At 50.2% G+C, this 27,956-nt stretch overlaps 1 protein-coding gene across 2 annotated transcripts; it reads right to left on the reverse strand.

Moving 5' to 3' along the window:
- Positions 1 to 76: 76 nt before the first annotated feature.
- On the reverse strand, positions 77 to 27,665 carry NIPSNAP1 (nipsnap homolog 1). Of its 2 annotated transcripts, XM_033233157.1 has the most exons (11): positions 27,312 to 27,459; positions 26,426 to 26,482; positions 18,386 to 18,513; positions 18,143 to 18,188; positions 17,172 to 17,266; positions 7,449 to 7,519; positions 7,163 to 7,303; positions 6,829 to 6,860; positions 6,393 to 6,487; positions 4,554 to 4,637; positions 77 to 1,264 (listed from the first exon to the last, which is right to left on the reverse strand). In XM_033233157.1, the coding sequence occupies exons 1-11, from the start codon at positions 27,407 to 27,409 to the stop codon at positions 1,200 to 1,202; spliced, it is 912 nt and encodes a 303-aa protein (XP_033089048.1). In that variant the 5' UTR covers positions 27,410 to 27,459; the 3' UTR covers positions 77 to 1,199. The 2 variants fall into 2 exon arrangements, with proteins under 2 accessions (XP_033089048.1, XP_033089049.1); XM_033233158.1 differs by lacking the exon at positions 26,426 to 26,482 and having other exon boundaries at positions 27,312 to 27,665.
- Between the last annotated feature and the right edge of the window lie 291 nt (positions 27,666 to 27,956).

Genomic DNA, 27,956 nt, shown 5'->3' on the forward strand with positions numbered 1-27,956 from the left:
TAAGCCCACCAGCTCTACTGTGCCCTGCCTCAGGCACCTGCTAAAGTTCCTTGCAGATGAAGAAAGGACACTGCGATTTATAGTAAATATTTACTTGGTTCCATCAGCAACTCCAGCACAAGTTTTCCTGGCTGGGAGGCAGAATCAAGCTACCCAAGGGTTCATGATGAGGTATGGGGGTCACTGAGGAGACCCCCCCGAATCACTGACCCCCCCTCCACACACCAGGTGGCCCTGCAGAATGAGGGTTGAGCTGACAGAATGTCAATCTGGGGAAACAGAATACAGGGTGAGGGAACAGGCCCTAGGTGGTACATTTGCCTGCAGGAAGGAGGGAGGGCAGGAGAGACTTTCTGCATAGAAAGACTGGAACTACACATTTAAGTTTTCAACCCCAATATGTAGGGGGAAACAGCCAAGCCACTCTCCATCTGTCTAGTATTAGGAACCTTTCTTCAAATGGTCTTTTGTCATCTCTGTTCTTCTTCCCAATTCTGTATTCCAGATTCCAAATTCTACAATTGAAACCCAAGTTCTGAATTCTAAGTTCTATCTTCTGAGTTCCTGTTACGTGTCTGTCTCCTGCCCTTAAATCCTTCCTGGCTTCCATCCCTTTCCCCAGCCTCTCTGGGTGGAATGTCTGGACCTCCTCCTGACCATGGTGATGAGGTTTTTGTTTTGTTTTGTTTTGTTTTTGGCAGTTCCAGGCTTTTCTCCAACAGGAGGGACTTGGCTCAGGGTGTCCAGCAAGTGGGTGGCCCAGTGGAGACCAGGGAATTCCTTAGGGCCTGGCCTGGGCTCCTGTCTTCCCACCCCACCTCTAGCCACTGGACATGTTACCTTTTGTGCAACTAAGCTAAACGGAGGATTTCCAAGGGTGATAACTGGGGACTGGTGGCCTTGAGATGAGGAATTCTAGAAGATATAAGAAGGCCTAAAAGAGCGCTATCTTTCATTCAGGGAAATTAGAAACTACTTCTAGCAGGGAGAAGGAGGCAGGCAGGGAAAGCGGAAAGGGCCCGGGCAGAGCTGTAATCCTCAGAACTTGTCAGCCTTCAGTTCCCCCTTGTCTGAGTTGAGTACTGCCCCTCAGAGTCCTCCCAGAGCCAAGACAAAACCAAGACAGCAGGACTGGGAGTGCCACTGTCTGTCGGGGTTGCCTGAGGGAGAAGGGGAAGGAGGTGGAGGTGTAGGCAGCATCACTGGAGAGGCGAGATCTTCAAGGGGATCATGATCCTAGACTCCATGTGTCGCACCAGGGGGACTGAGGAGAGAGAAAGGCAGAGGTCACACAGGGGGCTCAAGCAAGCCAACAACCTCCCCTGGCCTCACCCAAACATGCTGGCCTTTGGGCAGAAGGAGGTCCCAAATGCTGCGACAGGAATGTCCTATTGCCCTCCTGAAAGGGCCCATGAAGAGCACCAGATCCCTCAAATTATGGGATAAGATAGGACTTTGGTGGTGATGAGAATAACATTTTCTTAAATTTTAATAGTTATCTGTTGGCCAGGCATGGTGGCTCATGCCTATAATCCCAGCACTTAGGGAGGCTGAGACAAGCCGATCACCTGAGGTCAGGAGTTCGAGACCAGCCTGACCAACATGGAGAAACCCTCTCTCTACTAAAAATACAAAATTAGCCGGGCATAGTGGCACATGCCTGTAATCCCAGCTACTGGGGAGGCTGAGGCAGAAGAATCGCTTGAACCTGGGAGTCAGAGGTTGCTGTGAGCCAAGATCAGGCCATTGCAGTCCAGCCTGGGCAACGAGAGCGAAACCCCATCTCAAAAAAAGAAAAAAGAAAAACACTGATTTAGCCCAACTGCCTTGTTTTACAGATGGGGAGGGTGCAGCCTAGAGAAGGTCAGCTCAAGGTCATCCAGGAGGTTAGACTCTTTCCTCCAGCTCAGAGCTTTTCAAACTTTAATGTGCATCCAAATCACTAGGCAGTTCTTGTTAACGTGCAGATTCTGATTCGGTAGGTTGCAGGAAGCCTGAGATTTGTCATTCTTCTTTGTTTGTTCGTTTGTTTGAGACGGAATTTCACCCTTGTTGCCAGGCTGGAGTGTAATGGCACTATCTCGGCTCACTGCAACCTCCACCTTCCAGGTTCAAGCGATTCTCCTGCCTCAGCCTCCCAAGTAGCTGGGATTGCAGGCATATGCCACCATGCCCAGCTAATTTTGTATTTTTAGTATAGATGGGGTTTCTCCATGTTGGTCAGGCTGGTGTAGAACTCCTGACCTTAGGTGATCTGCCCGCCTCGGCCTCCCAAAGTGCTGGGATGCAGGCGTGAGCCACTGCACCCGGCTGAGATTTCTCATTCTTAACAAGCTCCCAGGGGATGCCAATATTGACAGTTGGGACCACACTTGATTTTGTTTTTTTTTTTATTTTTGTTTTTTTTTTTTTGAGGCAGGGTCTCACTCTGTCTTCCAGGCTAGAGTGCAGTGGCAGGTTCTCAGCTCAATGCGACCTCCACCTCCTGGGTTCAAGCGATTCTTGTGCCTCAGCCTCCGGAGTAGCCAGGATTACAGGCTTGAGTTACCACGCCTGGTTAATTTTTGTATTTTTAGTAGAGATGGGGTTTCACTATGTTGCCCAGACTAGTCTCCAACTCCTGGCCTCAACTGATCCACGCACCTCGACCTCACATGGTGCTGGGATTACAGGTGTAAGCCAGTGTGCCTGTCCTGTTTTTTATTTTTTTATTTTTTATTTTTGACATAGGGTCTCACTGTTGGTTTTTTTTTATTTATTTTTTATTTTTGACATAGGGTCTCACTGTTGCCCACGCTGGAGTGCTATGCCACAATCATGGCTCACTGTAGCCTCAAACTCCTGGGCTCAAGTGATCCTCCCACCTCAGCCTTCCAAGTAGCTGGGACTACAGGTGGGAACCATCATGTCCTGCTAATTTTTAAAAAATGTTTTGTAGAGATGGGGTCTCCCTATGTTGCCCAGGCTGGTCTTAAACTACTGGCCTCAAGTGATCCTCTTGCCTTGGCCTCCCAATGTGCTGGGATTTCAGTTGTGAGGGATTCAGTTCCCACTGAATTTTCAATGTGTGGGATTCAGTTCCCACCATACCCAGCTGGGACCACACTGAATAGCAAGGCTCCTGCTACCTCCTTCAGCAGACACATTCTCCCTCATACCACTTGGTAAGTGATCACTATAAGCTCCTCAGTGGCAGGAACAGGCTCTTGTTCATTTATGTGCCCCTCAATCACCTCCTACCACAGTTCCCAGCACACGGTGAGGGCTCAATTAACACCCACTGACTCTAGGTGGTTTCAGCGTTCCTAGCAAAGTGGCAAATACCTTGAGCAAAAAACTTGTTCGAACCTGGGCACAGTAGCTCATGCCTATAATTCCAGCACTTTGGAAGGCTGAGGTGGGAGGACTGCTTAGCCTAGGAGTTTGAGACCAGCCTGGACGACATGGTAAGACTGCATCTCTACAAAAACAAAAACCTTGTTCAAAAACATTTCCTGCATGCTTCCTTTGTGACAAACACTGGGGAAAGCAGTTTTCATAAATGAGTTTGTGGGCCAGGTGTGGTGGCTCATGCCTATACTCACAGCACTTTGGGAGGCCGAGGCAGGCAGATCACCTGAGGTCAGGAGTTCAAGACCAGCTTGGCCAACATGGTAAAACGCCATCACTACTAAAAAGACAAAATTAGCTGGACATGGTGGCACATGCCTGTAATCCTAGCTACTTGGGAGGCTAAAGCAGGAGAATGGCTTGAACCTGGGAGGCGGAGGTTACAGTGAGCCAAGATCACACGACTGCACTCCAGCATGGGTGACAGAGCGAGACTCTGTCTCAAAAATAAATAAAATAGGCCGGGCGCGGTGGCTCAAGCCTGTAATCCCAGCACTTTGGGAGGCCGAGATGGGTGGATCACGAGGTCAGGAGATCGAGACCATCCTGGTCTACACGGTGAAACCCCGTCTCTACTAAAAAATACAAAAACTAGCCGGGCGAGATGGCGGGCGCCTGTAGTCCCAGCTACTCGGGAGGCTGAGGCAGGAGAATGGTGTAAACCCGGGAGGCGGAGCTTGCAGTGAGCCGAGATCCCGCCACTGCACTCCAGCCTGGGCGACAGAGCGAGACTCCGTCTCAAAAATAAAAAATAAAAAATAAAAATAAATAAATTAATTAATTAAATAAAATATAAAATAACAGTTTGTAGAATCTTCCCTCACAGCCCTCTGATGGAAGCACTATCACTATCACCATCTTATAGACGAGGGAACAACTTCAGCAAAGTGAAGAACCATGCCCAAGGTCACATTGGGCGTTCGCTAATCCACATCTCCTAGGCAGAGGTGTGGCCCTGGCTGTGTTATCATCCCCTAGAGCACTCACCTAGGCCTGCTGGTATCCTATGGAGTGTGCCACTGGGATAGAAACCCACTAACTCACTGTCTTAAAAGTGAGTTCCCCATCACTGGAGGTAATCAAGAAAGGCTAGATATCCTTGCAGAGGGGATTCCATCCTCAGACAGGGTTCTCAGCAGAAGACCTCCAAAGTCTTCACTCACCTGTATAGTAGACATTTTCATCCCAGCCTCTCTTCCTCCAGGCAGCGTTTCGAGTCTCCTCCCGAGACTGCAGGTCTTTATAGGCTGTGAGAAAGGCACAGACTCATTCCTCAGGCACAGAGGATTAGATCCCTTACCCAGCACAGGGCCCTCTTCCCACTGCCCCCCAAACCCTGCCCTGCTGTCTCCTCATCCCTAGATGCCTCCCTCGGACTGTTAGCAAACACTATCTGCTTTAATAATCCATCCAATCAGTACATATGTTAATATTGCCTACATTTATATTTCTAGTCGCAAACACTCCCAAGGGCTCCAGACTCCTATATCCATCTACTGCCTACTTAACATCTCTACTTTTGTGTGTCAGCATTTTTAATGTAACACTTCTGGCTGGGTGTGGTGGCTCACGCCTGTAATCCCAGCACTTTGGGAGGCCAAGGCTGGTGGACTGCTTGAGGCCAGGAGTTCAAGGCCAGTCTGGCCAACATGGCGAAACTCTGTCTGTACTAAAAATACAAAAATTAGTCAGGCATGGTACTGCACGCCTGTAATCCCAGCTACTCAGGAGCATGAGGCACGAGAATCATTTGAATTTGGGAGGCGGAGGTTGCAGTGAGCTGAGATTGCACCACTGCACTCCAGCCTAGGTGACAGAGTGAGACTCCGTCTCAAAAAAAAAAAAAGTAAGAATTCCAAGGGCCAAGATTACGTTCCTGACTCCACTGACTTGCTCCTTCCCTAGACCTCCCAGACTCAGTAAACAACACACAGTAGGTCAAGCACGAACCTGGGAGCTCTTCTGGAATGCCCTTCTCCTTCTCTTGCCCCACACAGGCAATTCATCCACAAGTCCTGTTGGTTCCACCTCTAGACTAACGAATCTGTGGACTTCTCAGCATCCCACTGCCCCATCCCCTCCTGCCTGAACTAGAGTAATGGCCTCCTGAAGGTCTGCTTTCTCTCTTGCTCCCCTACCAAGCACCCTTAACAAAGCAGCCAGCAGCCAGAGAAATCATACTAGAACAAAAATCAGGTCATATCACTGCTGTTTGAAACAGTCTCTCATTGCATTTACAATAAATCCCAACTCATTCCCCCTCTCCTGATCCATCTCCCCACATTCTTCCTTACTCACTCCACACTGGCCTCCTTGCCATACCTCAAAACCCCGAAGGCCTTTCCCTACCACAGGGCCTTTGCACGTGCTGCTCTGTCCACTTGGAATGGTTTTGCCTAGCAATTCACAGCGAGCTTCTTCTCATCCTGCAGCTCTCAGCTCACGTTTTACCTCTCAGCTTACATTTTACTCCCTCAGAGAGGCATTCTTTGTCTATGTAGACCAATGTAGATCCCCTGTGGTTTTTTTTTTTTTTTTTTTTGAGAGGGAGTCTCGCTCTGTCGCCCAGGCTGGAGTGCAGTGGCGCGATCTCGGCTCACTGCAAGCTCCGCCTCCCGGGTTCAGGCCATTCTCCTGCCTCAGCCTCCCGAGTAGCTGGGACTACAGGTGCCTGCCACCGTGCCCGGCTAATTTTTTGTATTTTTAGTAGAGACAGGGTTTCACCGTGGTCTCGATCTCCTGACCTTGTGATCCGCCCGCCTCAGCCTCCCAAAGTGTTGTGATTACATGCATGAGCCACTGCACCTGGCCTCCTTGCCTGTTTTCTATAAATATTATTTGTAATAATCTGAAATTGATCTTTTTGGGACTTTACATCTAAGATAGTGTCTCCTGCTAGAACATTAAGTTCTATGAGGACACTAATGCAACCCCATTGGCTACAGAGAATGATGACAGAGAAAGAGAACTAACAAAAGGCTCCTGGAAGGTCTTCAACCTACCCCAGAGATGGTGCACCACGTAGAGCTCTCCTATCTGTGAGAAGAAGCCGCCCACTGCCTCCTGGTTCTCCTGCCGGTACTTGATGGCCCGAGCCCTGGAGAAGGCAGAATAATATGGGGCAGAAGCCAGGGCTGGTGCAGAGGGTACTGAGGCTGATTTCTTGGCCACATCCCACAGTAGGGGCCTAGGTGGAACCCACGGTTCTCCGGGATGCTGAGGGAAAGTGCTGATGGCGGGGTGTTCTACCAACAGAGGGCTCACAATCTTCTAGGAGATCCTCACCTCCTGGTTGGATCCTTCTCCCAGATCCATGAGGGGCAGAGGGTACTGAGTTCCCTGTGATACGGCCCTGGAAAAGGTGGCCCACCAGAGGCCTTGGTGGGGCAGGTGAGCAGGGTACCACCCCCCAACCCCAGTCCTGGTGCTGCCACTTACCAGTTGTTCCCCCACTCAATCATGGTTCCTGGCTGAAAGAGAACCAAAGGGATGATAGGAATGAGCCCCCACCTCAGATTCATAGCATCGCAGCCAGGCAAGGAAGGGAAACTACCCTGTCTCCCCACCTCCTAAGCTCCAGCGGCCATTTGGCCTCATTTGCAGGCCCTGACTCACGCCTGGTATGCATGTTTGCACACATGTGCACACAACTCTGCTCTGAGCCCATAGGGAGGGAGAAGCCAGAAGCCCCAGTCTAGGTATTGGGACAGCTGAAAGCAGCATTGCAGCAGGGAAGTTGGGGGGCAGGAGGGGGTCCGTCGGAGGGAGGCACCTTGAGCTTGTATGTCCTCAGCTCATAGATGTTGGGACCCAATCTGGGCTGTGGCTCATTCCAGAAGCTGAACTCGAGGAGCAACTGGTTTCTCCTGGACAGCAGCATCTGGCTCCGCTCCCTTCGGAACTCCAGGTACTCCTGTGGGCATAGTGGTAAAGGCATGGCTACCAGGAAGTGTCCTCCATCCTGACAGTGTGCCTCATGGGGTGGCAGAGGAGAGCCCAGCACAGGGCTGGGCTGCATCCAACATCCAGAGAGGTGTGCTGAGTGGACACTAACATACCTTATTGTTTTTGAGCTTGTTCATGCAGTCCATGAGGGCTGGGTAGCCACCTGAGAATCGCCACAGATGCACTGTTGGGGGTGAGAGGTTTAGGTCAGTGGGCTGCTGGGACCCCCAGCAGATGACCTCCCCAAGGTTGGCTAAGTGTATATGTGTTGGGGACGGGGGAGGCAGGTGGCCTACTTCCCTGTAGCAGCAAGACTCTCTGAGTTCCCTCTGCCTTGGTGGAAGACCATGCTGGGGAGAGGATGATCCCAGACACAAGTCTAGGAGACCTGGATTTGAGCTCCAGCTCTGCCCAGTAGCCTTGGACGGCTCTACGCCTCCATGTTCTCATCTTGAAAATGGGAATAATATTCCCACCCCACCTTCCTTAAATAGCAACAAGATCAGATGTGTCCTGTACCCTGGAAGCAGTGGCATGCATAAGGAAGACCACCAGGCCTTGGAGGGGCAACTGGACAAAAGGACAGGGAGAACTGATGGGCTGATATGGAGCATTTCAAGACAGTGAATTGAAAAAAGGAACCAAGGAACAGAAGAGCTTGTGTGGTATGCTACCTCATGTGTTGAGGGGGCAAGGACATCCAGAGATGCTAATTTATGCATCATCTCTTAATGGCGATTTAAGAGATTAACAGTAGACCAGGGCAGTGGCTCACGCCTGTAATCCCAGCATTTTGGGAGGCCCGGGCAGCTGGATCACCTGAGGTCAGGAGTTTGAGACCAGCCTGACCAACATGGAGAAACCCCGTCTCTACTAAAAATATAAAATTAGCAGAGTGTGGTGGTGCATGCCTGGAATCCCAGCTACTTGGGAGGCTGAGGCAGGAGAATCACTTGAACCCAGGAGGCAGAGGTGGTGGTGAGCCAAGACCACAACATTACACTCCAGCCTGGGCAACAAGAGCGAAACTCCGTCTCAAAAAAAAAGAGATTGGCCGGGCGCAGTGACTCAAGCCTGTAATCCCAGCACTTTGGGAGGCCGAGACGGGCGGATCACGAGGTCAGGAGATCGAGACCATCCTAACACAGTGAAACCCCATCTCTACTAAAAAAAAAAAAAAATGCAGGCCGGGCGCGGTGGCTCAAGCCTGTAATCCCAGCACTTTGGGAGGCCGAGACAGGCAGATCACGAGGTCAGGAGATCGAGACCATCCTGGCTAACACAGTGAAACCCCGTCTCTACTAAAAAAAAAAAAAAATACAAAAAACTAGCCGGGCGAGGTGGCGGGCACCTGTAGTCCCAGCTACTCGGGAGGCTGAGGCAGGAGAATGGCGTGAACCCAGGAGGCGGAGCTTGCAGTGAGCTGAGATCCGGCCACTGCACTCCAGCCTGGGTGACAGAGCGAGACTCCGTCTCAAAAAAAAAAAAAAAATGCAACAAACTAGCTGGGCGAGGTGGCGGGCGCCTGTAGTCCCAGCTACTTGGGAGGCTGAGGCAGGAGAATGGCGTAAACCCGGGAGGCGGAGCTTGCAGTGAGCTGAGATCTGGCCACTGCACTCCAGCCTGGGAGACAGAGCGAGACTCCATCTCAACAACAAAAAAAAAGAGATTGAAGTAGATGCCCCGGTGACACAGCATGGAGGCCTGTGGGGCCTCGGGCAGGAGGGAAGCCTACTTTGCATGGAAAACTCTTTGTACTGTTAGAATTTATAAAAATCCTAGGCTGGCGCGGTGGCTCATGCCTGAAATCCCAGCACTTTGGGAAGCTGAGGAGGGCGGATCACGAGGTCAGGAGATCGAGATCATCCTGGCTAACACAGTGAAACCCCCATCTCTACTAAAAATACAAAAAAATTAGCTGGGCATAGTGGCACGTGCTGGTAGTCCCAGCTACTCAGGAGGCTGAGGTAGGACAATCGCTCGAACCTGGGAGGCAGAGGTTGCAGTGAGCCAAGATTGTGCCATTGCGCTCTAGCCTGGATGACAGAGCGAGACTCTGTGTCTCAAAAAAAAAAAAAAAAGAATTTATAAAAATCCTATTATTGGCTAGGTGCAGTGACTCACGCCCATAAGCACTTTGGGAGGCCAAGGCAGGCAGATCACTTGAGGTTAGGAATTCAAGACCAGCCTGGCCAACAACAGTAGAAACCCTGTCTCTACTGAAAATACAAAAATTAGGAGCTGGGTGCAGTAGCTCATGCCTGTAATCCCAACATTTTGGGAGGCCGGGGCGGGTGGATCATTAGGTCAGGAGATCAAGACCATCCTGGCTAACATGGTGTAACCCCGTCTCTACAAAAAATACAAAAAAATTAGCCAGGCGCGGTGGCGGGCACCTGTAGTCCCAGCTGCTGGGGAGGCTGAGGCAGGAGAATGGCATGAACACGCCAGGTGGAGCTTGCAGTGAGCCGAGATCGGGCCATTGTACCAGCCTGGGTGACAGAGCAAGACTCCGTCTCAAAAAATAAATAAATAAATAAATAAATATAAAAATAAATGAAAATCATATTATCTGCCCTGAATTGAACAACATCCCCTCAAAATTTATGTCCACCCAAAACCTCAGAACGTGACCTTATTTGGAAATAGGTCTCTGTAGCTATAATCAACCTAAGATGAGATTATACTGGGTGGACCCTGAGTCCAGTGACTAGTGTCCTTATAAGTAGGAGATCTGGACACAGAAGAACACTGTGTGAAGACAGAGACACATGGAGAGAACAGCATGTGACGAGGGAGGCAGAGATTAGAATGACAAGTCTACAAGCCAAGAAACACTAAGAGTTTCCAGCAATCCCCAGAAACTGGAAGAGGCAAGGAAGGGTTCTCCCCTAAGGCCTTAGAAAGAAGGACAGCCCTGCCCTGTCAACACCTTGATTTGTGACTTCCGGCCTCCGAACTGTGGCAGGATAAACCTCTGTTATTTTAAGCCACCCAGTTTGTGGTATGTTGGCCGCCCTGGGAAACTAATTAACTCCCAATAACAAAGAAACCTAATTAATTGTGGAGGAGAAGAAAGGAAACAGTTTTGCCATCCTGTGAGCATGGCTGGGCGAATCAGTGGAAGAAGGTCCCCAGAGGATCACACGGGCAGACTAAAGCTAAGGGCGGCTGGCTGCCATCGGTCTGGAAGCTCAGACTCTGTTAACTTCCCATCCCCATCCCCAGCCTGACCTTCACCTGCTTTTTGATTCCATCTGTGCCTTGATTTTCCCATCTGCAAAATGGCCTGACCCTATGGTTTAAAAGCCTCTTTCTCAAAGGAAATGGCAAAAGTACTGTATGGATGGAAATCTACCAAAACCAGGAATGCTGACCTGTGGAAAATGGATTAACGGAGAAAAGTTACAAGGACAATATCGCTGGCAAGAAGAAGGATTTTCTTTTTCTCTTTTGCCCAGGCTGGAGTGCAGTGACACGATCTCAGCTCACTGCAACCTCCACCTCCCGGATTCAAGAGATTGTCCTGCCTAGGCCTCCCAAGTAGCTGAGATTACAGGCGCATGCCACTACACCCAGCTAATTTTTGTATTTTTGTTTTGTTTTGTTTTTGTTTTTGTTTTGAGACAGAGTCTCACTCTGTCGCCCAGGCTGGAATGCAGCGGCACGATCTCAACTCACTGCAAGCTCCACCTCCCAGGTTCAAGCCAATCTCTTGCCTCAGCCTCCCGAGTAGCTGGGACTACAGGCACCCGCCACCACACCCGGCCAATTTTTGTATTTTTAGTAGAGACAGGGTTTCACCATGTTAGCCAGGCTGGTCTTGAACTCCTGACCTCAGATGATTCACCCGCCTCAGCCTCCCAAAGTGCTGGGACACAGGCATGAGCCACCGCACCCAGCCAAGGAGAAGGAATTGTCTAACAATTATGGTGCTCCCTGTAGGAGATGGATCAATGGTTCTTACAAGATTTTTTTTTTTTTTTTTTTTTTCTTCGCTCTGTCACCCGGGCTGGAGTGCAGTGGCCGGATCTCAGCTCACTGCAAGCTCTGCCTCCCGGGTTTATACCATTCTCCTGCCTCAGCCTCCCGAGTAGCTGGGACTACAGGCGCTCGTCACCTCGCCCGGCTAGTTTTTTTGTATTTTTTAGTAGAGACGGGGTTTCACCATGTTAGCCAGGATGGTCTCGATCTCCTGACCTCGTGATCCGCCCGTCTCGGCCTCCCAAAGTGCTGGGATTACAGGCTTGAGCCACCGCGCCCGGCCGGTTCTTACAAGTTATTAAAATGTAGATTCCTGAACCCTACTCCCAGGGTACAGCTCAACATGATTTGGCTGACTCTATGTGAGGGACTGAACTTCAAGGTACAAAAAATGTAGGGTATGCTTTAAAAAGTCAGGATCAGCCAGGCGCAGTGGCTCAGACCTGTAATCCCAACACTCTGGGAGGTTGAGGCAGGAGAGGGTCACTTGAGCTCAGGAGTTTGAGACCAGCCTGGGCAACATAGCAAGACCTCACCTCTACAAAACAAACAAACAAAAAACAAAACAACTAGCCCAACATGGTGGTGCATGTCTGTAGTCCCAGCTACTCGAGAAGTTGAGGTGAGAGGATCGCCTGAGCCCAGAAGTTCGAGGTTGCAGTGAGCTATGATCATGCCACTGCACTCCAAACTGGGTGACGGAGCGAGACCCTGTCCCAAACAGAAAAATAAAAAAAAAATTAAAATAGGCCAGGGGCAGTGGCTTAAGCCTGTAATCCCAGTACTTTGGGAGGCTGAGGCGGGTCGATCACCTGTGGCCAGGAGCTCAAGACCAGCCTGGCCAAAATGGTGAAACCCTATCTCTACTAAAAATACAAAAATTAGCCAGGCATAGTGGTTCATGCCTGTAGTCCCAGCTACTTGGGAGGCTGAGGCACAAGAACTTGCTTGAATCCAGGTGGTGGAGGTTGCAGTGAGCTGAGATCACGCCACTGCACTCCAGCCTGGGAAACAGAGTGAGACTCGGTCTCAAAAAAGAAAAAAAAGAAAAAGTCAGGATCCCATCCCTCAAAGTTCATTTCACAACTAGCAAATGCTTAAGAGAATTCAAGGAATACTGCTGGAGCTGATCAAGTCAAGCTTAAAATGGGAAAGCTGTAGTGGCTGAAACTGAAGGCAATTTGGTTTTCTCTTATTCCCTTAGCCACATATCAGTGTCTAGCCGGGCATGATAGCACACGCCTATAGTCCCAGCTACTCAGGAGGATTGCTTGAGCCCAGAAGTTTAAGTCCAGCTTGGGCAATATAGCGAGACCCTGTTTCTAAATAGAAATAATAAAAATAAAACATAAATAATATGTTAATGTCTGTTACTAAAACCAAATAATTGATTAAGGAGATACACCTATGTATCTGTAGGTCACAGATTATTTTCAAAGACACACGATTATCGGGGCTGTCAAAGGATGAAACAGGTTGGCTTACAAGTGAGCTCTTCATGGTTGGGAGAATTCAAGGGAAGTTTAGAGGACCATCTGTTATAGCTGTGCTATGCAGACAGTCTAAACCAGTACTGTCCAAAAGTACTTTCTGCATGAGCCCTGTGTGTGTGAGTAAGCATTTGAAATGTAGCTAGTGGCCGAGTGCGGTGGCTTAAGCCTGTAATCCCAGAACTTTGGGAGGCCGAGACGGGCGATCATGAGGTCAGGAGATTGAGACCATCCTGGCTAACATGGTGAAACCCCGTCTCTACTAAAAATACAGGCCGGGCGCGGTGGCTCAAGCCTGTAATCCCAGCACTTTGGAGGCCGAGACGGCGGATCGCGAGGTCAGGAGATCGAGACCATCCTGGCTAAAACGGTGAAACCCCGTCTCTACTAAAAATACAAAAACTAGCCGGGCGAGATGGCGGGCGCCTGTAGTCCCAGCTACTCGGGAGGCTGAGCAGGAGAATGGCGTAAACCTGGAGGCGGAGCTTGCAGTGAGCTGAGATCCGGCCACTGCACTCTAGTCCGGGCGACAGAGCGAGACTCCGCCTCAAAAAAAAAAAAAAATAAATAAATAAAAAAAATAAAAAATAAAATAAAATAAAATAAAAAATACAAAAACTAGCCAGGCGACGTGGCGGGCGCCTGTAGTCCCAGCTACTCTGGAGGCTGAGGCAGGAGAATGGCGTAAACCCAGGAGGCAGAGCTTGCAGTGAGCTGAGATCCAGCCACTGCACTCCAGACTGGGCGGCAGAGCGAGACTCCGTCTCAAAAAAAAAAGAAATGTAGCTAGTATGACTAAGAAACTGAATTTTTTCGGCCAGGCGCAGTGGCTCAAGCCTGTAATCCCAGCACTTTGGGAGGCCGAGACGGGCGAATCACAAGGTCAGGAGATCGAGACCATCCTGGCTAACACCCCGTCTCTACTAAAGAATACAAAAAACCAGCCGGGCGAGGTGGCGGGCGCCTGTAGTCCCAGCTACTCGGGAGGCTGAGGCAGGAGAATGGCGTAAACCCAGGAGGCGGAGCTTGCAGTGAGCTGAGATCCGGCCACTGCACTCTAGTCCGGCGACAGAGCGAGACTCTCTCTCAAAAAAAAAAAAAAGAAAGAAAGAAAGAAACTGAATTTTTTCTTTTTAAAAATATTTTCTTCTTTTTTTTAAATATATATATATATTTTTTATAGAAGCAAAGTCTCATTATGTTGCTCAGGCTGGTTTCAAACTCCTGGCCTCAAGTGTTCTTCTCACCTCAGCCTCCTAAACTGCTGGGATTATAAGCATAAGCCACCATACTCAGTACTGAATTTTTTCTCCTTTAGAGACAGGGTCTCACTGTGTTGCCCAGGCTGGAGTGCAGTGGCTATTCACAGGTGTGATGGTATTGAATCACAGCCTCGAACTCCTGGGCTCAAGCAATCCTCCCACTTCAGCCTCCCAAGTAGCTAGGACTACAGGTGAGCACCTTGGCACACATTGAATTTTAACTTTTATGTAATTTTAACTAATATAAATTTCAACAGCTACATGTGAGGCCAGAGTGCAGTGGCTCACACCTGTAATCCCAGTAGTCCAGGAGGCCAAGGCTGATGGATTGCTTGAGTCCAGGAGTTCAACACCAGCCTGGGCAACATAGCGAAACCCTGTCTCTACTAAAAATACAAAAAATTAGCTGGCTGTGGTGGCACACACCTGTAGTTCCAGCTACTTGGGAGGCTGAGGTGAGAGAATCATCTGAGCCTGGGTGGTCAAGGCTACAGTGAGCCGTGATCACACCACTGCACTCCAGCCTGGGCAACCAGAGTGATACGCTGTCTCAAAAAAATAAATAAATAGGCCAGGCACGGTGGCTGACACCTGTAATCCCAGCACTTTGGGAGGCTGAGGTGGGAGGATCACGAGGTCAAGAGTTCAAGACCAGCCTGACCAACATAGTGAAACCTCGTCTCTACTAAAAATACAAAAAAATGAGCCGGTCGTGGTGGTGGGTGCCTATAGTCCCAGCTACTTGGGAGGCTGAGGCAGGAGAATGGCGTGAACCCAGGAGGTGGAGCTTGCAGTGAGCCAAGATCATGCCACTGCACTCCAGCCTGGGCGACAGAGCAAGACTCCGTCTCAAAAAAAAACAAAAAACAAAAAACAAAAATTAGCTGGGTGTGGTGACATGCGCCTGTAATCTCAGCTATTCAGGATGCTGAGGCAGGAGAATCACTTGAACCCTTGAGGTTCAAGAACAACTTGAGGTTGCAGTGAGCCAAGATTGTGCCACTGAACTCCAGCTTTGGCAACAGTACAGAGCGAGATTCCATCTCAAAATAAATAAATAAATAAATAGCTAAATGTGGTTAGTGGCTATCATTTTGGACAGTGTAGGTCTAAATTTGAGGTCCCTTTGAGTGGCTGAGATGCTGTGAGTCAGCCAAATTCATGTGTGGGTTCTTATAGCTGGTGCCAACTTTGGTGTGTCTATTAGGGTGGGATGGGGCATGCTAGGGGTGCCCCTGGGACTGTAAGACACCAGCTTAGACAAGAAGAACCTCTATTTATTCCACAAATATGTACTGCATATTGGGGATTCACCTATATATGGAGACAGACAACTAAACAGGCAGCTATAGGGGTACATGATCAGGGCATGAGGAGGTAATTACTGAGGCCTGGAGAGCTAGCAAAGGTGCCTGACCCAGCCCAGGTGGAGGAAATCTCGGCAGCCTTCCAGGAGGAGGTGACATCTATGCCAAAATAGAAAAGTGAATAGTCCAGGCACTGTGGCTCATGCCTGTACTCCCAGAACTTTGGGAGGCCAAGATGGAAAGATTGCTTGAGCCTGGGAGTTTGAGACCAACCTGGGTAACATAGGGAGACCCTGTCTCTACAAAAAATTTAAAATAGATTAGTTGGACATTGTAGCATGCACCTGTGGTCCCAGCTACTCGGGAGGCTGAGGTAGGAGGATTGCTTGAGCTCAGGAGGTTAAGGCTATGTAAGCTGTGATCACACCACTGCACTCCCTACTGGGCAACAAGACCTGATTTCAAAAATAAATACATAAATAATGAAAATTTTAAAATGAATAAAAATGAAAGGCCAGGCACGATGGCTCATGTCTGCAATCCCAGCACTATGGGAGGCCAAGGAGGCAGGATCATTTGAGTTTGGGAGTTAGAGACCAGCCTGGGCAACATGGAGAAACCCCGTCTCTACCAAGAAACAAAAACAGTAGCTGAGCATGGTGGAGCGCACCTATAGTCCCAGCTACTCAGGAAGCTGAGGTGGGAGTATTGCTTGAACCTGGGAAATTGAAGCTCGAATGAGCCAAGATTATACCACTGCACTCCAGCCTGTGTGACAGAGCAAGACCCTGTCTCAAAAACAAAAGGCCGGGAGTGGTGGCTTATGCCTGTAATCCCAACACTTTGGGAGACCAAGGCGGGTGGATCACCGGAGGTCAGAAGTTCGAGACCAGCCTGACCAACATGGTGAAACCCCATCTCTACTAAAAATACAAAATTAGCTGGGAGTGATGGCACATGCCTGAAATTCCAGCTACTCGGGAAGCTGAGACAGGAGAATCTCTTCAACCCAGGAGGTGGAGGTTGCAGTCAGCCAAGACTGTGCCACTACCTGCCAGCCTGGGTGACAGAGTGAGACCCTGTCTCAAAAAAAAAGAAAAAAAAAAAAAGGCCGGGCGCGGTGGCTCACGCCTGTAATCCCAGCACTTTGGGAGGCTGAGGCAGGTGGATCACCTGACGTCAGGAGTTCAAGACAAGCCTGACCAAGATGGTGAAACCCTGTCTCTACTAAAAATACAAAATTAGTTGGGCATGGTGGCACAATCCTGTAATCCCAGCTACTCAGGAGGCTGAGACAGGAGAATTGCTTAAACTGGGGAGGCGGAGGTTGCAGTGAGCCAAGATCGCACCACTGCACTCCAGCCTGAGCAACAAGAGTGAAACTCAGTCTCAAAAAAAAAAAAAAGAACAAAAGACGGTGATCCAGGTAAAGCAGGCAAAGAAGAAGTAATATTTAAGGCAGAAGAAAGAGCATGAGCAGTAGTCTGGAACTAAAGAATGAAACTGTCAATCTGAGGAACTGAGTCCTGGGTGGGACAGCACAGCGAGGCAAGGAGGATTTGGCACCATGAGGCTGGGGGTGGGGCCGGGAAGGACTCACAGGCTTCACAGGTCACCTTGAGGGCACAGGGGAGCCAGGACAGGTATTTGAGCAGAGGAGTGAGGTGATGAGGTTTTAGTAAGAGCCCTACCAGGTGCTGTTGTGGAGAGGGAGTGGAGAATGGCCCGGTGTGAAAGGTGCTGGAGGCCAGGGCTGGGAGGTAGCAATGGCACTAGGGAGGTGAGCGCCTTACCTGCCTGGTCCTGTTCCCCATACCACGTGTTCCAGTTGCCCACGAGTGAGCATGGGTAGTCCTCATCCAGGTGCAGCTTGGGCAGCACAGCCTCCCTGTGGGAGGGGTGCAGAGAGGGATAAGGTTTACATAGCCACCAGGGCCTCTGAGATAAGGGTTCAAACTCAGTTCAAATTGCAGACGCTGGGGTTGGGCCTCAGACTCTCCATCTCTAAAATGCAGAAGCTAGGCAAGGGGCCCTCAGGACTTCCAACTCTGAAATTTACATCCTGGCTGGGCATGGAGGCTCACACCTGTAATCCCAACACTGGGAGGCTGAGGCAAGAGGATTGTTTGAGCCCAGTAGTTTGAGACCAGCCTGGGCAGCAAAGGGAGATCCCATGTCTCTTTCATGTGTGTGAGATGGAGTTTTGCTCTTGTTGCCCAGGCTGGAGTGCAATGGCGTAATATTGGCTCACTGCAACCTCTGCCTCCCAGAGACCATCTCTTTTAAGAAAAATAAAAGAAAGAAAAAGGGGCCAAGCGCGGTGGCTCATGCCTATAATCCCAGCACTCGGAGGCCAAGGCAGGTGGATCACCTTAGGTCAGGAGCTCGCAACCAGCCTAACATAGTGAAACCCTGTCTCTACTAAATACAAAAAAATTTTCCAGGCTTAGTGGCGCATACCTGTAATCCGAGCTACTTGGGAGGCTGAGACAGGAGAATCGCTTGTACCTGGGAGGTAGAGGTTGCAGTACGCCGAGCTCGCACCATTGCACTCCAGCCCGGCAACAAGAACGAAACTCCATCTCAAAAAAAAAAAAAAAAGAAAAAGAAAAGAAAAGAAAGAAAGAAAAAGGCTGAAATAAAAGATATCTACATCTCCTGGATTTCTACAAAAAAGAACAGGGTGGAGGATGTTCTGCGGATTTGCTGAGAGTGTGGTCCCCACCCAAGCAGCAGCTGGGATGTATGGATGCAGGACACTCACGTGAGGCTGTTGTAGGCATCCAGGTATTCGGGCTTTACATTGTGAACTGCAACAGAGGACAGAGAACAAGAAGTGAGGTAGGGTGTGTACATAGCGAAGAACTTGGGGTGAGGGGAGCAAATCAAGGCCAGGGGTCCCAGGACAGCTGAGGACATTCCAGACCCTCCCATCTCCATCCTGGAGCCTCACAGGCCCCCAGAGCCCCTGAAAGGGCAGAGCTTGGTCAGCTCAGCAGCCACTCACACTGGATCTTGTAGAGGCTGCTGGTTTCCTTCTTGGACAGCAGGGTGGAGTGGGCATCTTTCCGGGGATCCACCTTGTGAACAAAGAGGGAGCGGAACCAGCTGCCTTCATTGTCCTTGGAATAGAAACTGCAAGACAGAGGAGTTGAGGGGGACGTGTGGAGGTGGGGGGAGCCCCAGCAATTCCATCTGCTTGGATGACCTGCTCCCCTAGACCAGTGACCCACATTTCTGGGAACAGGGCCATGGAGTCCTATGGCAGCTCCAGAGTGTGAAATGCTATTGGAGCCAGCTCCTTTCTACAGAGATTCCAGCTGCCCAGTTGGCTTCTTGAAGCTTTGCAGAGCCTCAGGAGGCCAGGAGAGGCAGCCCCACCTCCCACTTATCTCTCTAGCCTCCCTGCCTCCACTTCATCCCCCTTCTAAGAGGTCCTCTACTTGGGTCACACAAATGCCACCTCTTGCCAAGAGGATCAACCCCAAATCCACCTTGCATCACGCCCAAAGCCGACTGTACTCCAGCTTGGACAACAGAGCGAGACTCTGTCTCAAAAAAATAAAAAATAAATAAAATAAAAAATAAAATAATACAATAATTAGCTGGGTGTGGTGACACATGCCTGTAGTCTCAGCCACTTGAGAGACTTAGGCGGATCGCATGAAGCCCAGGAAATCAAGGCTACAATGAGCCATGATCAGGCCACTGCACTCCAGCCTGGGTGACAGAGACCATGTCTAAAAAAAAAAAAAAAAAAAAAATTTTTTTAAAAATAATCTTAAAGTGGTTATATGTTTGTTTTGTTGTGTTTGTTTTTGAGATGGAGTCTCGCCCTGTTGCCAGGCTGGAGTAAAGTGGTAAGATCTTCACTTACTGCAACCTCCTGGGTTCAAGTGATTCTCCTGCCTGAGCCTCCCAAGTAGCTGGGACTACAGGCGTGCACCACCACGCCCAGTTAATTTTTGCATTTTTAGTAGAGACAGGGTTTCACCATGTTGGCCAGGATGGTCTCGATCTCTTGACCTCGTGATCCACCTGCCTCAGCCTCCCAAAGTGCTGGGATTACAAGCATGAGCCATCGCAGCCAGCCAAAGTGGTGATATGTTTGCATAAGTACAAAAATGAGAGGCTGGGCGCAGTGGCTCAAGCCTGTAATCCCAGCACTTTGGGAGGCTGAGGCGGGCAGGTCATGAGGCCAGGAGACTTGAGACCGTCCTAGCTAACATGGTGAAACCCTGTCTCTACTAAAAATACAAAAATGAGCCAGGCGTGGTAGCAGGCACCTGTAGTCCCAGCTACTTGGGAGGCTGAGGCAGAAGAATGGCGTGAACCCGGGAGGCGGAGCTTGCAGTGAGCCGAGATCGCGCCACTGCACTCCAGCCTGGGCGACAGAGCAAGACTCCATCCGTCTCTAAAAAAAAAAAAGAAAAGAAAGAAAAATGAGAAATGGGCCAGGCATAGTGGCTCATGCCTGTAATTCCAGCACTTTGGGAGGCTGAGGCAGGCGGATTGCTTGAGCTCAGGAGTCCAAAGCCCTGTCTCTGCAATAAATAAAATATTGCTGGGTGTGGTGGCTCATGCCTGTAATCCCAACACTTTGGGGGGCCAAGGCGGGCAGATCACCTGAGGTCGGGAGTTCGAGACCAGCCTGACCAACATGGAGAAACCCCACCTCTACTAAAAATACAAAATTAGCTAGGCGTGGTAGCGCGTGCCTGTAATCCCAGCTACTCAGGAGGCTGAGGTGGGAAGATCACTTGAACCCAGGAAGCAGAGGTTGCGACGAGCTGAGATCGGGCCACTGTAGTCCAGCCTGGGAACACAAGAGTGAAACTCTTTCTCAAAAAAAAAAAAAAAAAATTTAACCAGGTACGGTCAAGTACACCAGTAGTCCCAGCTACTCAGGAGGCTGAGGAGGGAAGATTGCTTGAACCCAGGAGGCAGAGGTTTTAGCGAGCTGAGGTCGGGCCACTGCACTCCAGACTGGGCAACAGAGCCAGACCCTGACTCAAAAAAAAAGAGGCTGGGCATGGTGGCTTATGCCAGTAATCCTAGCACTTTGGGAGGCCGAGGCAGGCGGATTGCCTGAGCTCAGGAGTTCAAGACTAGCCTGCACAACATGGCAAAACCCCATTTCTACTTAAAAAAAGTACAAAATATTAGCCAGGAGTGGTGATGTGTGCCTGTAGTCCCAGCTACTCGAGAGGCTGAGGCAGAGGCTGCAGTGAGCCAAGATCGCACCACTGCATGCCAGCCTGGGTGACAGAGTGAGACTCCATGTTCAGAATAAAAAAAAAGAGAGAGAGAAATGACTTATCCCAAACTGTTAATACTGCTTACCTGGGAAAGAGGAATAGGAGGCTAAATTTTTCTTTATTCATTATAATTTTTTGTAAAGATTTTTAAAAGTGTGTTAAGCATTTCTGAATTCATGTACTGTCTGGGTCATTGTACATGCATTTGCTTCATTAGCAAAAAGACAATTATCATTAGACGGGTAGTGTGGTCTGTGAAGTTTTTAGATCAGAATAAGGGAGGCTTTAAGCCAGGGATCTGCGATACACTTTTCAACTGCACGATCTCACTGACTCTATGCAATGATCTTATAGCATTGGTACTACTGGCATTCCCATTCTCGACAGGATAAAACAGAAAGAAGCCCAGGGAGTTTAAGGGACTTGCCCAAGGCCACACAGGAAATCAGAGGGCAGAGTTAAGAACCAACCCAGCGGCCGGGCGTGGTTGCTCACGCCTGTAATCCCAGCACTTTGGGAGGCCAAGGTGGGTGGATCATGAGGTCAGGAGATCGAGACCATCCTGGCTAACAGTGAAACCCCGTCTCTACTAAAAATACAAAAAACTAGCCGGGCGAGGTGGCGGGCGCCTGTAGTCCCAGCTACTCGGGAGGCTGAAGCAGGAGAATGGCATGAACCCAGGAGGCGGAGCTTGCAGTGAGCCGAGATCGCACCACTGCACTCCAGTCTGGGAGACACAGTGAGACTCCGTCTCAAAAAAAAAAAAAAAAAAAAGAACCAACCCAGTGTTCTTTCCTTGAAAGTCAACCCCCACCTCAGGTTGGGCACTGAGGGACCTTTGGTTTTAATGTAGAGGAGCTGCTTCCCCTGGAGGGAGACAGGCAGTGAGAACAGCTCCTACTATTTATCAACTCAGACCTTTGCTCTAGAAAGGACTAGACTGAGTAATTTATTAACATCAGCACTGACCAAGATAAATATCAGTCAAGTAGCCAGCCCTGAAGAGAGAGATTATGGGCTGGAATGCTGGAAACTTCAGGAGCTCTGATGGGCTCCCGTCTCTTCCCACTCTCTAATCCTTCCTGCCTGTGGGCCTCAGTTTCCGCATCTGTCAAATGAGCAGGGTGGTGGAGCCCATCCCTAAAGGTCTTTTCTATAGGTAAAATCCAAGAAAGGACTTGTCAAAGATCTCAGAGAAGGATTTGAACTCCAAGCCAGCATCCCCAAGGGCACACTTGCAAGAGTACAAATTTCACTTTCTCAGTGAAATTACAATGTTCTCCTACCCTTAACCTCCCCAAGCCCTCTCATCCTGCTCTCCCGTCTTGTTCTAGAGCCCTTTCTAAAACACTATACTAGGATGAGCCCAGTGGCTCATACCTGTAATCCCAGCACTTTGGGAGGCTTTCGCAAGAGGGAAGGATTGCTTGAACCCAGGAGTTGGTTGTTTTTTTTTTGTTGTTTGTTTTTGGTTTTTTGAGATGGAGTCTCAGTCTGTCTCCCAGGCTGGAGTGCAGTGGCGTGATCTCGGCTCACTGCAACCTCCGCCTCCCAGGTTCAAGCAATTCTCCAGCCTCAGCCTACCAAGCAGCTGGGACTACAGGCGTGTGCCACCATACCCGGTTAAATTTTTATTTTTAGTAGAGATGAGTTTTCACCATGTTGGCCAGGCTGGTCTTGAACTCCTGACTTCAGGTGATCCTCCTGCCTCAGCCTCCCAAAGTGTTGGGATTATAGGCGTGAGCCACCGCACTTGTCCTTTTTTTTGTTTTTTGTATTTTTTTTTTTTTTTTTTTTTGAGGCGGAGTCTCGCTCTGTCGCCCGGACTGGAGTGCAGTGGCCAGATCTCAGCTCACTGCAAGCTCCGCCTCCCGGGTTTCCGCCATTCTCCTGCCTCAGCCTCCCGAGTAGCTGGGACTACAGGCGCCCGCCACCTCGCCCGGCTAGTTTTTGTATTTTTAGTAGAGACGGGGTTTCACCGTATTAGCCAGGATGGTCTCGAACTCCTGACCTCGTGATCCGCCCGTCTCGGCCTCCCAAAGTGCTGGGATTACAGGCTTGAGCCACCGTTGTATTTTTTTGAGATGGAGTTTCACTCCGTTGCCCAGGCTGGAGTGCAGTGGCACAATCTCAGCTCACTGCAACCTCCACCTCCTGGGTTCAAGCGATTCTCCTGCCTCAGCCTCCCGAGTAGCTGAGACTACAAGTGCGTGCTACCACACCTGGCTAACTTTTGTATGTTTTAGTAGAGACAGGGTTTCACCATGTTGGTCAGGCTGGTCTCAAACTCCTGACCTCAAGTGATCCGCCTGCCTTGGCCTCCCAAAGTGCTGGGATTACAGGCGTGATCCACCATGCCCAGCCGAACCCAGGAGTTTGAGACCTATTTTAATAAATTTTTAAAACATTTTTTATTTATTAAAAATTAAAAAAAACTATACTTTTTGGCTTATTATGTGCTTTGTTTATTGTCATCTCTAAACTGGAAGCAGCCCTAGCAGGACAGAATCCTTGTCTGTTCTGTTGCATCCCTGCTGTATCCCCTATGCTTGAAGCAGTGCTGGGAACATGGTGAGAACGCAGTCCAAGTTTGAGAAATGAACAAAGGAGGAGCTAAGACATTCTTGCATGAAAATGATGAAAGCTGGAAAGTATGAAAGAAATGGTAGACCTTGACCCAGAGTGACTTCACTCAGGGATCGGGGGGTCCTTTCCATCCTTAACACCAACAGCAGAACTAGTGCTTACGAGCACAAGCTCTGGACAAACCCAGGTCCTGGTGCTAGGTTAGCTTCATCTTTCTTTTTTCTTCTATTTTTTTTTTTCTTTTTTCGAGACAGGGTCTCACTCTGTCACCCAGGCTGGAGTGCAGTGACACAATCAAGGCTCACTGCATCCTCTATCTCCCAGACGCAAATGATCCTCCCAAGTAGCTGAGACCACAGGTGTGCACCACCATGCCTGACTAATTTTTGTTGTTGTTTGAGACGGAGTCTTACTCTGTTGCCCAGGCTGGAGTGCAATGGCACAATCTCAGCTCACTGCAACCTCCCCCTCCCAGGTTCAAGCAATTCTCCTGCATCAGCCTCCAGAGTAGTTGGGATAGGCATGTGTCACCATGTCCAGTTAATTTCCTTTTTTTCTTGAGACGAAGTCTAGCTCTTGTTCCCCAGGCTGGAGTGCAATGGTGCGATCTCAGCTCACTGCAACCTCCGCCCCCAGGGTTCAAGTGATTCCCCTGTCTCAGCCTCCTGAGTAGCTGGGATTACAGGCATCTGCTACCATGCCTGGCTAATTTTTGTGTTTTTAGTAGAGACAGGGTTTCACCACGTTGGCCAGGCTGGTCTCAAATTCCTGACCTCAGGTGATCCACCCGCCTCGGCCTCCCAAAGTGCTGGCATTACAGGTTTGAGCCACCGTGCCCAGCCTTTTTTTTTTTTCTTTTTTTCCCCTGATACGGAGTCTCCCTGTGTTGCTCAGGCTGGAGTGCAGTGGCGCGATCTTGGCTCACTGCAACCTCCGGCTCCCCAGTTCTAGCGATTCTCCTGCTTCAGCCTCCTGAGTAGCTGGGAATACAGGCAGATGCCACCATGGCTTTTTTTTTTTTTTTCGAGACAGAGTCTTGCTCTGTCACTCAGGCTGGAGTACAGTGGCGTGATCTCAGCTCACTGCAACCTCCACCTCCCTGGTTTAAGCGATTCTCCTGCCTCAGCCTCCCGAGTAGCTGGGATTACAGATGCATACCACCACGCCCAGCTAATTTTTGTATTTTTAATAGAGATGGGGTTTTACCATGTTGGCCAGGCTGGTCTTGAACACCTGACCTCGTGATCTGTCTGCCTGGGACTCCCAAAGTGCTGGGATTACAGGTGGGAGCCACCAGCTCTGGCCTTGCTAATTTTTGTGTTTTTAGTAGAGATGGGGTTTCACCATGTTGGCCAGGTTGGTCTTGAACTCCTGGCCTCAGGTGATCCGTCCACCTCAGCCTCCCAAAGTGACAGATGTACGCCACTGTGCCCAGCCAAACGTTTGTATTTTTTATAGAGACAGGATCTTGCCATGTTGCCCAGGCTGGTCTCAAACACCTGGGTTCAAGCAATTCTCCCACCTGACCTACCAAAGTGTTGGGATTATAGGCGTGAGCCATGGTGCCTGGCCCAGGTCCATTTGATTTAAAAACCCACACTCCATCCCCACCCCAGCAGCCTCATTGCCCCCAAACCTCACAGGCCAGAAAGGCTGCTGCTGGCCCTACTAGTGACTCCAGAGAGATGTGGGGCAGCCTGAGGGCAGCAGGACGGAGTGTTCTCAGGTATCCAATGTGGAATTAAGGCATAAGTAACTGCAAGATGGTCCTTGAGGGACTTGATAAATATTAATCCAAGTGTCTTCACAGCAATCCTGCCAAAAACACCAAGCAGGGATCACCATTGCCACTTTCCAGAAAAGGAAACTGAGGCTGACAGAGGTTCAGCAACTCATCCAGGATTACTAAGTGAGGGGCAGCAGGCTTACTCTAAGACCCGTGCTCCTTTTATGGCCTCTGGGTGTTTGCCACACAAATGGTTTTACCACCAATCCATTCTGTCCCTTCCCCAACCTTGATGTTTTCATCTGGAAAACAAAGGGCTCATAAAAGATGATCTTCCCAGAGCCCTTTGAGCCTCAATATTATGTGGGTCTCATGCAGAAATGGCTTGTAACATAGGCTAGGGGCAAAGAGCAACACTTGCTGCATGTTCCTCAAGTGCCAGACACTTCACAACCATGGTATCTTTTTTGTTTTAGACAGAGTCTTACTCTGTCACCCAGGCTGGAGTGCAGTAGCACGATCTCAGCTCACTGCAACCTCCGTCTCCTGGGTTCAATTGATTCTCCTGCCTCAGCCTTCCTAGTAGCTGGGATTACAGGTGTGAGCCATCACGCCCAGCTAATTGTTTGTATTTTTAGTAGAGACAGGGTTTCACCAACATGGTGAATTTTTTTTTTTTTTTTTTTTGAGACGGAGTCTCTCTTCTTGTCACCCAGGCTGGAGGCTGGAGTGCAGTGGCACGATCCCAGATCATTGCAAGCTCCGCCTCCCGGGTTCACACCATTCTCCTGCCTCAGCCTCCTGAGTAGCTGGGACTACAGGCACCCGCCACTGCGCCCGGCTAATTTTTTGTATTTTTAGTAGAGACGGGGTTTCACCGTGTTAGCCAGGATGGTCTTGATCTCCTGACCTCGTGATCCACCCACCTTGGCCTCCCAAAGTGCTGGGAGTACAGACATGAACCACCGTGCACGGCCATTTTTGTACTTTTTATAGAAACAGGATCTCACAGTGTTGCCAGGCTGGTCTTGAACTGCTGACCTCAAGTGATCCGCCCACCTCGGCCTCCCAAAGTGCTGTAATTACAGGTGTGAGCCACCATACCCGACCAACCACGGCATCTTTAGTCCTCAACAACCCTATGAGATACTTCCTGTCTGATTACTCCCATTTTACAGATGAGGAACCCGAGGTTTAGAGTCCTGAGGTCACCCCACCTAGAAATTCAGTTAGATTTGTTAGTGCCAGGCAAACTCTAGGCTCTTCCCACGGTGTCAGCTTTCTTCCTAATTATTGGGCAGTCTGGGTGGGAAGCTTATGCCACTCCTTTCCCAGCTGTCCAAAAGCCCCACTGCTCTGTGCTGTAACATCTCATGGCAGGCTAACAGAACTTTGCAGCTTCATTCCTGGGCTGCAGGGCAGGAGGGATGCTTGCTTCCTTTTCACAGGTTGGGGGAAGGGGAACAGGTGGCCTCACTTCTGTGGTAAATATTCCTTGACCATACACAATCCTGAGCCCTCTGAGGGTGGGAGTCTGGGGAAACAGAGAAAAATGAGATCAGGGTCTAGCGAGAGACAGACAAGCACCAAGTCATAACTGTGCTTGGTGATATATGCAGATGGGGGAAGTACAGGGCTGTGGGGACCAAGGAGCGAGGGGCTGCCCAGGGCCGGTCAGGGAGGCCAATCCCTAGCTCAGCCCACAGCAGGGACCAAACAAGAGCCCAGGCTGAGAGCACATGGCCCAGCCAGACTCCCACTCCCAGGAGGCCACCAGTTGGGTGCAAAGTGCATGGCGCATTGGCAGACCTGGGTCCCAGATCTGGTTATGCCATGGCACAGCAGGGAGGGTGACCTTGGACAACTCCCATTCCCTCTCGGGCGTCCGTTTCCCCACCTGTACAGTTTGAGGTGGGGGAACAAAGGGTCTGTGCAGCCATGGCCCCTAGGGATCCCCCACTGCTCCCCTGCCATCATCTCTTTCCCACAGAACTTCCCGACGGAGGAGCTGACTCTACCAGAAGCCTTCAGTGGGTGTTAAATCATAAGCTACGCCTGGGAATGGGCCACTCCTCCTGTCTTCTGCCCTCTCCCAGTCTCCAGGGCCCAGTACCTGCCCTTCTCACCATCTTTCATCAGGTCCCCATCACAGCCCGGTCCCAACCAGGACCAAGACCCTACCCATTCCTTTCTAGCCTCCCCCATTCTTTGCCCAGACCCTTCCCTAGGCCTTGATCCTGCCCCGCCTCTAACCCCCAGATTTCAAGCGAGGAGTCTCTGCCCCTCCCCCCCGGCCCAGTCCCTGGCCCCCGCCCGTGCACCCCACCCTGCGCGCTTCTGTCCCTGTCTGGCCCGGCTCTCACCGCGCCGCAGCTGCAGCCGTAACGTCCCCAGCGCGGGGCCCCGGGCCCCCCAGCAGCCGCCGCGCCGCCACAGAGATGCTGCATAGCCGCGGAGCCATGTTGGAGCCGCGAAGGTTGCAGGAAGGCCCCGCCCCCAAGCCTGGGTGAAGGAGGCGGGGCGCGAATAAACTCCACCCCTCCGACTCGCCCGCCCCCTCCACTCACCCGGCCAGGTGGGCGTTGCCCGTGGGCGTCTCCAACTCCGCAGGTGCTTGACGGAAGTCAGGGTTCTAATCCTCTGCGCGCTCTGCGACCTTGGCAAGCCCTTTGTCCACTCTGGGCCTCAGGATCCGCCTAGGTAAAATGGGAGCGTGGAACAATAATACCAAGGGTTCTTAACACGGCTGTCCGGGATGTGCAGCAGAGGGTCAGTGTAACCTCCCCATGGGTTCATTTTGCCCGTTTCATTTTTCCCAGACAGAGCGATTTATCAAGACAGGGGAATTGCAATAAGAGTTTAATTCATGCAGAGCCGACTGAATGGGAGACCGGAGTTTTATTATTACTCAAATCAGTCTACCTGAAAATTCGGAGACTGGGTTTTATTAAGGATAATTTGGTGGGTAGGGGCCAGAAAGTGGAGAGTGTTGATTGGTCAGGTCGGAG

The sequence above is a fragment of the Trachypithecus francoisi genome, unplaced genomic scaffold, assembly GCF_009764315.1.
Source record: "Trachypithecus francoisi isolate TF-2019V2 unplaced genomic scaffold, Tfra_2.0 Lachesis_group14, whole genome shotgun sequence".
Classification (NCBI taxonomy): domain Eukaryota; kingdom Metazoa; phylum Chordata; class Mammalia; order Primates; family Cercopithecidae; genus Trachypithecus; species Trachypithecus francoisi.

What these genes read in the sequence shown, in the direction of transcription:
- NIPSNAP1 (XM_033233157.1), bottom strand. Translation starts at nt 27,409, where the DNA reads ATGGCTCCGCGGCTATGCAGCATCTCTGTGGCGGCGCGGCGGCTGCTG. An exon ending in CAGCCTCTACAAGATCCAGT is followed by an intron (nt 18,189 to 18,385) that starts GTGAGTGGCTGC and finishes CCTCTGTTGCAG; the next exon opens with TTCACAATGTAAAGCCCGAA. An exon ending in TGAGGACATACAAGCTCAAG is followed by an intron (nt 6,861 to 7,162) that starts GTGCCTCCCTCC and finishes GTTCTCTTTCAG; the next exon opens with CCAGGAACCATGATTGAGTG.